This window comes from Polypterus senegalus, chromosome 3 (genome assembly GCF_016835505.1).
Source record: "Polypterus senegalus isolate Bchr_013 chromosome 3, ASM1683550v1, whole genome shotgun sequence".
Classification (NCBI taxonomy): Eukaryota; Metazoa; Chordata; class Cladistia; order Polypteriformes; family Polypteridae; genus Polypterus; species Polypterus senegalus.
Window position 1 is genome coordinate 144977102 of NC_053156.1, and position 12010 is coordinate 144989111.

Here is a 12010-nt window from a genome sequence, read left to right on the forward strand (position 1 = left end):
AAAAAAAAGAATTTTTGAAATTATTGCAGATTTATTAAAAAAGAAAAACTGAAATATCACATGGTCCTAAGTACTCAGACCCTTTGCTGTGACACATATATTTAACTCAGGTGCTTTCCATTTCTTCTGATCATCCTTGAGATCACCTTCATTTGAGTCCAGCTGTGTTTGATTATACTGATTGGACTTGATTAGGAAAGCCACACACCTGTCTATATAAGACCTTAAAGCTCACAATGCATGTCAGAGCAAATGAGAATCATGAGGTCAAAGGAACTGCCTGAAGAGTTCAGAGACAGAATTGTGGCAAGGCACAGATCTGGCCAAGGTTACAAAAAAATGTCTGCTGCACATAAGGTTCCCAAGAGCACAGTGGCCTCCATAATCCTTAAATGGAAGACATTTGGGACGACCAGAACCCTTCCTAGAGCTGGCCGTCCAGCCAAGCTGAGCTACCAGGGGAGAAAAGCCTTGGTGAGAGAGGTAAAGAAGAACCCAAAGATCACTTTGGCTGAGCTCCAGAGATGCAGTCAGGAAATGGGAGAAAGTTGTAGAAAGTCAACCATCACTACAGCCCTTCACCAGTCAGGGCTTTATGGCAGAGTGGCCTGTCGGAAGCCTCTCCTCAGTGCAAGACACATGACATCCCACATGGAGTTTGCTAAAAGACACCTGAAGGACTCTGAGATGGTGAAAAATAAGATTCTCTGGTCTGATGAGACCAAGATAGAACTTTTTGGCCTTAATTCTAAGCGGTATGTGTGGAGACAACTAGGCACTGCTCATCACTTGTCCAATACAGTCCCCACAGTGAAGCATGGCGGTGGCAGCATCATGCTGTGGGGGTGTTTTTCAGCTGCAGGGACAGGACGACTGGTTGCAATCGAGGGAAAGATGAATGCGGCCAAGTACAGGGATATCCTGGACAAAAACCTTCTCCAGAGTGCTAAGGGCCGACAACAAGACAATGACCCTAAGCACACAGCTAAAATAACAAAGGAGTGGCTTCACAACAACTCTGTGACTGTTCTTGAATGGCCCAGCCAGAACCCTGACTTAAACCCAATTGAGCATCTCTGGAGAGACCTAAAAATGGCTGTCCACCAACGTTTACCATCTAACCTGACAGAACTGGAGAGGATCTGCAAGGAGGAATGGCAGAGGATCCCCAAATCCAGGTGTGAAAAACTTGTTGCATCTTTCCCAAGAAGACTCATGGCTGTATTAGCTCAAAAGGGTGCTTCTACTAAATACTGAGCAAAGGGTCTGAATACTTAGGACCATGTGATATTTCAGTTTTTCTTTTTTAATAAATCTGCAACAATTTCAAAAATTCTTTTTTTGTCTGTCAATATGGGGTGCTGTGTGTACATTAATGAGGGGAAAAATTAATTTAAATGATTTTAGCAAATGGCTGCAATATAACAAAGAGTGAAAAATTGAAAGGGGTCTGAATACTTTCCATACCCACTGTATATATATATTACCAAACTTAGTTTTCTACTTTCTATATTGTTCCCAAAACACTGAACTTGGGAAATAACAGGCCACTTAATTATCCCAGGAGTCCAATTAAAAACAGAAGCTGGTTGGAACAAAAACCTGCAGCCACAGTGTGCCCCCAGGATTGAGTTTAGGAAACACTGGGTTAGATAGTTTACTGTGCCTCACAACATTTTAAATTTCTACACTCAAAATGCAAAGACATCCATCTAAAATATTTTTTAATACACACAGTAAAAAACCTTAAACATATACGTCTATACACTAACTTTACCATAAACTGCATAACTGAGTTAATATATGAACAAAACAGTACATTCTCTAATATGTACTGTATATATTGGAATGCAAATCATTCTGACCATGAACTATTTTAAGCAGTTTTATTTAATATACAGCTTGATAAATTAAATTAAAATAAATAAACGTAATAAAAAAAATCTTTTTTTTTGGTGAATGAGTTAGAAAGCAGCGAGGCAGCAGTTCTGGTTACTTGTATGTTTGTAAATGTTTTAACTGCCAGTTATTCTCTCTAACAAGGTAATTCAGTAAACAAGTAAATACAGTAATACATATAAAAATAAATGAAAGAATGAAATGTCAAATATGTAAGAAGTTCAAGGTATCTGTTAAAATAGTTATTTATTACTCAATTTTCAATTAATTAAACTAACAAAAATCATTATTATTTAATGTTTAATTTCCACTTCTCTCTTTAATGCTCCTTACTCCTACACGAAATCATAACAGCAGTCACAACAGTGTAGTTTTGTTGAGAAAGGCATTTTGGAGAGCTTCATTGCTTCCAACTTCCATCCCAAGCATAAATGGCCTGTTTTCAAACAAAATTATATTAAAAGGTTTATTTACTAGGCTGTGTAATGGGCTTGTCTCTACAATTCAAGATATGACTGCCCCCTACTGACACTGTGTGATATGTCCATCTTCGGCAATACACAAAGAAAAAATGTATTGTAGCAGAATTATTTGATGAAGTCTACACTACTTCCAGTAGTCAGTGGATGTGAATAACTGAATGAGGAAACATAAATGGATTTGACGTTGTAGATACTATTAAAAGCTTCTCCACCTACATTTTAGCAGAAGTATATGCGTATTAAATTAATGAATACTTTGCATCAAATTATTATATTTTAATTGCATGAAAATTATTAGCTAGACACAGACATGAAGACTTCGGATTACATGTGCCAATCTAGATTTTTTAAAACTGAAATATAACATTTATACATACATATTACTAATGTAAAAACACAATCACATTCTTCAATATAAATCTTACTGACCCAATTTTATGTGTAACATATTAGTAAAACAAGGAAAATCTTTGGAAGCTTACTATAAGTAAGAAATCATATTATCATTGAATTGATATAAACATTATTTTTGAAATACAGAAAAAGACCCACTTAAATCAACATGATTTGGGTATGTTTGAGAAAAAAAAAAGTGTGTTCAGTTAATTTAAGTATAGCCATATAATTCTGTTCAAAGAAAACAAAAATCGGTTTGTGGTTCTCTTTATTTATTAGTACACAAGATGTGGCCTATGGCATTACAATGCTAACAAAACATCTACCACTCCTTACAATTAATGAAAATTTTAAAAAAATGAAATAAGAGGTAAGAATGGAAAAGCTTAAAAATAAGCTTATTTTACATATGAAACACACAAACATTTTTTCCTTATATATTTTGACCACATTTTATATCCAGTAAAAAGCATTATTTTATACTGTAGGAGCCACTCATAAATAAAACTTTAAATAATTTTTCAGTTAAAACAGAAATTATCTTTAGGAAGAATAACACTTGCAAACTTCCAGTAGTGCCTCTGACTTCTATTTACCTGTTATTTTAAGCCATTACTGCATTGTTCAAAGAACATCATTATTTTTACACTCATTTTCTTTATAGATATATAGTTACACTATTCTTTAATATTTTCTGAGTGAACAGTATAAACATATATAAAAAATTAGACATATAAAAATATCACATTGCAGCTAATACTGGCACTCAGGAAAAAATTTGATTATTTCTGTAGCATTTATCACTAGAATCAATGTGCTCCCACTAATTTATATGCATTAAAGCATATAAATTTGCATTGCTAGCGAACAAAATTTTCAAATGTTCAAAGTTCAAACAAGAGGGAAATCTATGCAATTTAAACATTTTTCCATTGAACTTATTACATTTGTTAATGCAGATAATTGCAATGGATATAAAATGTCTAATGGAAATCCAGAGGTTCCATAAGACAATATAATAATGATGAATATATCATGCATTGGTCTCTCATTAAATGTATACTAAACTGACAAGAACTGATAATAGCATGTTTTTATTTAAATAGAACACTTTCTACTACCAAATTTTTAATGAGAGTCTAGTATGGCACTATCGTACATGGTTAGATCATTTACCATATTACATTAGGTTGGGCAGATGCATGGGTACAATCTCTATTTTTCTATTATTTTAACTTACTACAGTACATCCCTGCAGTATCTTAAAACACTTATAGTGAAAGATATTGATTGAAAATTCATATAACTGATGACATAATTAAGTTCTGCAAACAATAAGGAGGACATTTCAACTACACCATAAAACAAAGTAGAAACCTGGATTTTTTCTTTCTTCAGTTTGGAAATGCCATTCGGAGACTAAATTAGCCTGAACTAAGATGGTTTTCAGAGGCTCTTTCAGACTATTATTGCAACCTATTTTTAACCACTATTTTTTACCAGCAACTAACACAAAATAGCGTTTATTTTCAACTTATATTTTGCAAAAATTGATTCAGTTACATTTTAATGTATTTTTATATACTGCACTTCCATTTAGAATACTATATTAGTGCATAAAATTAAATAATCTTAAAAAATGTAACATAGCTAAAAGAAGAAAACACAATACTAAATATGTACAAGTGTGTGTATGTGTGTTTGTTAGTTTCACATACATATAAAATTAGGTTCAAAAAGTCCTGATGTTTTCATTAATTAAATCACATAAACTATACTGTATTAAATAAAGACCAGCCAAAAACAAAAACAAATAGAAAAACAAAGTTTGCAAAGACTCTATATGCTTCTGGCAAATTGGTATTTGAACATTTCCATGGCCACCTTAACAATTCTACATGGTACGGACAAAGAAGCTTTATAAATATATTACATTATTATTATTAAATGATGATGACTTTGACAATTTCAAACATGAGGGCTGTAACTGATGAAGGTGTATCAAAACTAAGGGCCTATTCCAATAACATATGGGATAACAGTCACAATCACAAAAAACAGAGCAGCAGAATAAGTGAATGGGAAATCATGGATGGGCATTTCACATATATCTAACTCTTTGTCCTATTACATTATGATTTAATTTTTTAAAGGTAATGGGAAAGGGGAAGGGGATTGCCTTTAAAATTTCATAAGCCAAAAAGAGGATAAAAAATTTGTAAGTAAAAGCCAATATAAATACTTAAAAACTGGAGTCAATAGCACACAATTGTACTTATCTAGTTCTTCTAGATATGATACATGCTGCACTCTTATGAAATCAGTATTTAATCCAACTTACAATAAAACAATATAAATGTCAGAGCTGTTTGATACAAATGAATGCTGTAGCTTTTCATGACCCTACATATTAAGAAACAGGCTTGCTTCTGCAATATTTCTAAGTTATAGAAAGCAGATCTTAGACAGTGTGTAGATATGAAAACCAAAGGTTAAATTAGTATTAAAGATAACAATTATAATTTACAAATCTGAAGCCCACTATAAGAAAAATAAATATAAATATAAGAACATTACAATTGTCATTCATCCTCTCTTTTATCTTACTAAAGTTTTTAATTAATAACACATTTGAAGAAGTATCACTTAAATTTAAAATGTTTTACTCGGAGTAAAAAAAGACTGGTTACAAACTTGGTGTTTTGTGTTAGTATGACAGTGCTTATGACTATTAGTTAATGGTATCTATCTATAAGGCTATTGCTTAAAAATACTTCAAGAAAAAAAGGGGCTTGTTAGAGTTTGGCACACAACCAAAGTTTTCAAACTAGCGAAGGGAAGCAAACTCAATTAAAAACTTAAGTACAATGTAAATACGGAGCTTAAAGAGAACTGAAGTAAATTGATAAATATAGTTTTATTTTCTATTTTAAATGTCTCCATTACAGAAATATGAAAATGGTAAATGTAATCTCTAAAATAGAATTTTCTGTTTAAATATTTTTCAAAGAGAAAGTATTGCATTATTATGGAATAAATCAGTTCAAACAGCATTTACTACATTGAACACCAACTTTTGTAATTATGATTAAATAACAGAAGCACAGAATTAATCTGATGATATTCTCTTAGCATTTTAGGTATAATAAATCTAATTGACAGTTTGGTAATGTTTGATAAAACAGAAATGCATTACTGTAAAATATATGCTTTCTAATTCAGATGATGATCTTGCATTATATCACCCAGAAATGCAAAGATTTGAAACAAAAAAAGGATATCAAGTGAATTTCATGACACAAAATGTACGTTACAGGTGTGTTATTTAGCAAATACATTTAATAATTAATAGCATAATTATATATGAGATGACGTAAAAAAAAATATTTTTTTTTAATTTCACAGGAAACAAATCAATAAAACTTGAAAAAAAATGTCCACTGTAAATACATGGTATAAAGCAAGAGAAGCAGATATGCAACATATATCTTTTGATATTAATAACAGAAAATCCAAAGCACAATTAGACTTGTGAAAGAGAGTGACCTCCTCTGGTTGCTAGCTCTTACTGCCTCTGAATTTAATGATGCCACACACATCGTTTTACTTGCCATTTGTTACTGTGGTTTCAATTCAGATTATGACCCTTATCTCCAAATGATCAGAGGCCAATGGCTTCAACACATCCTTTTGTTTACCTAGAATGTCATAACCTCAAATTGTCAAGTCAAGGTTTTCTGTCAGTCTGGTTTGAGGCAGATTCTGTTTAAAGTAAATTGCTCATGGCAGAGAAAAAAAATAAATGCCTACAGTAAAACAGGACAATGAATCTCGGACAAGAGGAAGCAGTGGCATGCACCTCAGAACAAAAGGGAACAAGTGGTCTTTACATGGAGTGCAGCTGCTTATTAAGACTTACTCCTTCGTACATTATTCCTTTCATCCCCACTCAACCACAAAATGATTTTGCTTTAGTGGATACAATAGCAGCAAAAGATTTATAATGAATGAATCCTTAATAATAAACTGTTGCAGATCTGCCTAGTTTCTCCATGATTTATTATACAATAAATATCACATTCTATAAAGTCTAATGTTGCAAAACATTAAACAAAAAAGGGAAAAAATGAATATGAAAGACCCAATTTTCTTCCATCTCCAGAACCATAATACTGAAATGAGAACATATAAATGTGTTAAGAGTATCTGCTTGCATCTTTTATAGCCTGCATGTATTTAATCTGTAAAGCTTATTAAGAAGGAGTCATTGCTATGCAAAGCAGCACCCAGTGCCTTTCTCTTGCTTTTCAGCCGAGTGCAGTTTGGCCAATAGGACTGGCCCCCTGCCTCTCATTCTGCATTCATAACATGCAACATTTGTACAATGTATCTCTCAAAGGCTGCTGAATAGAAAGCCTTAATACTCATGTAAACAACTGCAAACCAATTACTTAATGAATCAGGCCCACACATAATGAGGTGCCACACAAAGAGCTATAAATGCATTTTTTTGCGCCAAAGCCCCTGCTTTAAAGTAAAATCCCTCAGCTGTAGTTTAGGCTTAACTGGCACATCATAATTATTGTCTGTAAGACAACAGAGGAAGCCATTTTTTATTTGTGTCCAGCCAAGGCTTCTTTTGATGTCACTCATCAGCTCACTGACAAAATAAAGGGGGGTATGGGTTAAAAAGACCCCCCATTAAAAAAAAGACCTAGGCACAGCATACAGCAATGTTATGCTGATGCTCAAGTACTGGATTTTGAAACCACTTGTAAAAGCAATAAAGCAAAAGAAGTGAATACTATAAGTGGAATGCCTAAATGCAAGCATCTAAAAAATTTCACTATGTACAGATCACAAAAGGGAAGAGAGCACCTGAGCTCTCTGTTTCTGTGTTTCAAGATTCTCTGCCTGTTCTAATGTAGCTAATCTCTTTCCACCCAAAAGACTGATGTCAAGTGCCTCCATGTGTTACTATGAGATCTTATTTTACATTGCTACTAGCTACCCAATAACAATATAATATATTTAAGTGCCTTTATATGAACATATGATTATTATATATATATATATATATATATATATATATATATATTATATATATATATATATATATATATATATATATATATATATACATATACACACACACACACACACATTTGAGGGCTGCAAAAGTAGCCTGTAGGGGCACTCTTCAGCAGGCCCTGAATAAAAAATACTGTAATATAATAATTAATAAAAATGTACAGGGTATAGGAAACCAGATACTGAGTTCTAGAGGCAAAACTATACATACTATATAGCCTTCTGGGGCAAACTAAAAAAAGGATCATTCCTGTCAAATGAGTACAGCAGTAGCACTCCTGCCTGTCTTGCTGTACTTCTATATCTCCAAAATCCCAAAAGCTTTTTGGTTTCTATTTTTACTGGCCCCTCTTACTTCTGACAGGTGAACTTTTGCTCGCTGTCCCAACTGCTTCAGATGAAGCCAGGCTTACCACTTTTTAGGAACAGAAAAGTGCTAGGAAACTTCTGGGGTCATGCTTTGATCATTCAGGAGATCAGAGAGACGTATTAGATAATTCTTTCTGCTGCCACTTAACGGCATGGAGATTCTTGACATGCTTACTATTATCTTACAGTATCAGGACTTGCACTGGTGCTCCAATGAAGGGCTCCATACACAGTACGGAAGTAAAGCACATCCTAATGATGGTGGCCTGCTATAACTGGGTACTTGCCACCGGATCATCTTATGGCCCAATGTTTGCCCTGCATTATGGCATTTCCATTGCATTTACAGTTCCTGCTGGCCTCCTTTTTCTATACACACACATTTTTAAATAAACTGAGACAATCTGAAACCATTTACCATGTCCTTGCCACCAATACTCCTCATAGAAAGAATCAGATGTCATATATAATATCATTTTTGTATACACATCAGAAAAAAGAAGCGCTACTGAATAGCAGTATTTTGAGACAACATTAACACTTCATGTCTGGATATAGTCTTGTGTACATGGCCACAAATCTAAGTGCTATCTTAAATGCCTCTTTGAGACAGCATGGTGCCAAGTAATCACATGAAATCAAAGCAGATTGTTTTTTTCATGAAATATGTGTATCTATTACCTTTAAAAGGTACTCCCTGTGAAGTGTCTAAGCTTATGAATAAATGTGCCTTTATATATTTGTTCAGCATTCTTGTACAGACAATTTAAGATTTTGAAGAAAGATAAAACTTTTAAGTATAAATATACATTAAAGAGCAATGACAAATGTATAAATATATGAATATTATATTTCAAACACCAAATTACTTTGCATAAGGAATGAAACATGGACATGCATACATTTCTTTATTATTATACCAAAAAGTACTATGACTTGGGGTTCAATTTTATATATTATCACATGCAGTTAAGGTTCTGTCAGAACACTAAAACCAAAAATGATTTTTTTAAAACTGCAACATGAAATTCGCATGAAATAAAAATCAGTGTATTCTGAAAATAATTTTAAAAATGCCACAATTCAATGCATAAAAAACAGATGAAATGGTATTATGTTCAGAAAAATAGAAATCAGCATGGTGTCAGAATTTGAAAGCTTATTTGTACAAGAGTAGTTAAGAGAAACATTTTCGTGTAAGATGAAATGTTAAAAATATGAAATTCTCTGCTTCAGCAAAAGGAGGAAAACAAGCTGACATATTATAGCTGTATTTGTAGAAATGAAGTGCATTTACATGTGTCAGGACATGAAATAACAATCAAGAATGTGCAGAAAATAAATGAAAACAATTATGCAATTTAATGATTAAAATATATGTATTATGAGTAGCTAAAGAAATCATAAGTACATAGGGATAAAAAACAGCAGTTAATGTTACCCTTCTTGAAGACTTTGGTAACAAACAGCCACACCCTTTTCAGAATGTATCTCTCCACATTTTTCTGTCATTAAACAAAAACAGAACAAGAGAACTAGTTTAAACAACTAATAAAATGTAACTGACAAATATAACCAATCTGAAGAGATGGAACAGATTATTTAGTGACTAAGAAATTATTAATGTATTAAACTGACACTAGAATTCATTACAAACTGTGATAATATGGTACATGAAAATTTGCAAGTGTATAAAGAATTTCCCCAAGTAAAACCTCAATAACTAAACAAAGTGATTAAATAAATAAAAATTAACCAGAGACAATAAATATTAAATAAATCACAAAAAGTAGAACATTTTAATGTTAACCTTGCTAAAGCATTCACAGCATTTTTACAAGATTCTTTAACAAATATTTCTTCAATATAAATAAAAATAACCCAGTTTAGAGACTAGGCAAAAAAACATTTTTAAAGGTGAAAATGTATACAGTTCACCAGACAGATGAAGAATCAAGACATCTTGGCTATAAAACACTTGCTATTTGCAAATAAACTTGTGACTACTACTTCTGAAATTATTTCTGAAATAATCAGTAATTCTAATATTTAAAAGTATTTACACATTACTGAAGAAACAGCCCAGGGTATGGGGCCATATGTCTAACAAAACGTTTTTAACCAAGAAGAAAAATATGAAAACTATCCAGTTCTCTTCCTTTAATTCTTGTAGAGGCTACTGTACTTATTTTTACACAAATCAGAAAGGAGTAGAAGGGGGTTTTAAAAGACATGCTAGTCTATCCATTGACTGAACTGACTGAATACTTACATATCAACCTGCCATTTGGACACAACTTTTAAGCAAAAGCAACACAATTAGAAAGCATGTAAATATGTAATTACTCATTTTTAAATGAAAATCATCGCAAACATTTCTCTTGTAATTTTTTTTTTCAGATATGAGACAATAATGGTTGAAGTTTTGGTATATTTAAATACCTCCATGCTCAATCCCAGACTTATCAACTTCATCTTGAGAGTCTTGTGTCTGCTGCACTGCTGATTGTTTGAGCATCTGATAAGCCTTTGTCTCTGTTACAATTATAAAAGTATAAGGATTACCAAAAATAACTTCACAAACTATAAATATTCGAGAAAAAAAATAAATAAAGTATTGACATTTTTTCTGAGTAGTGGTTTAAAAAACACTGCATTGACAATATGAAGTTATCAAACTGTAATATCGAAAACAATACTAATCCAAAATGAAACCAAAAAAAATTGTTTTGTGCAGAAATGAGATGGGGATCACATATTTTACAAAATTTAACAAAATGCTAAAATGTTATATAAAAAACTGCTGAAAAACTTTTTTGACAAGGTAAAATATTTAATTATTTTATAGTTATTTTCAGAAAGGTATATATTCTAATGGAGAACATTTTCAAACAACTGTTTCAAGGAAAAAGACCTAAAAGAAAATCACTGCATCAAAAACAATAAAAATGAAAGCTATGAAACATAAGGTACTACACAGTTTGTAGCTGTCATTTATTTGCCCCCCACCATCCCCCAAAAAATCTGTCACCCTATTTTTCCATGTCACATCCAATGATTACCATTGATTTCATTACTAATTTCAAATCAGCGTAATGAAAACAAAATATAAGCATGGAATGTCCAGTAGATGGAGCATGAAAGCTACATACATTTATAATAATTGAAAATCAAATCAAACCATTTTTAATAGCACATGCAAAGTTTATTTATTTAATGACTAACTGTATTTTTTATTTTAAGGAACAGAACCTGCTATCTGATTTATCTCATTTTTTATTTTATTTGGAGTATCACTATTTCTGAACTAAAGCTTTCAATGTAAGAGCTTCAATATAGCTACATTAGGATACTTTGTTAAACTTATGTGTTCCTTCTTTTGAGATGGAAAACAGTGAAAGAAAATACCAAAACAAATAATGACATTTGTTACAACTTTATTTTTAAATCTTATATACACTACTAATTTATGACATTTGTGAATTTGTTTATACACAGTAGTCATATTTTGTGATTATGGCAGCAGAATCTTGCATATTTTGCACTTACTGGTCTGCCCAAGAAAGTTTTATTTCTCACAGAACTGTCTGACTGACACAAAACTGCTTCTCTTATCAGTAATTATTACTAATTTTTCAGTACCAAACAGGGACCATGCAGAAGCAGGTTAAAGCTGGTCCCTGTTTTATTACCATTACATATTGTCAATGGATTTCATAAATAGCTGTGATGATTCTTGACAATGTATGTAGAATCTTTGGAAGTTCAGCAAT

General features: G+C 32.2%; 1 protein-coding gene and 1 long non-coding RNA gene across 3 annotated transcripts in view; one reads left to right on the forward strand and one right to left on the reverse strand.

Annotated features, from left to right (window-relative positions):
• The window catches only part of LOC120525601, a 106858-nt gene that overhangs the window by 56908 nt on the left and 37940 nt on the right, over positions 1-12010 (forward strand). The gene's annotated exons all lie outside the window — the stretch shown is intronic.
• kiz (kizuna centrosomal protein) overlaps positions 1-12010 on the reverse strand; it is a 134447-nt gene that overhangs the window by 12723 nt on the left and 109714 nt on the right. For both annotated transcript variants that reach the window (XM_039748024.1, XM_039748023.1), the window contains 2 exons: positions 10680-10772; positions 9679-9742 (listed from right to left, as the gene is read on the reverse strand). In XM_039748024.1, coding sequence (XP_039603958.1) covers positions 9679-9742; positions 10680-10772 — 157 coding nt within the window. The remainder of the gene's footprint in view (positions 1-9678; positions 9743-10679; positions 10773-12010) is intronic.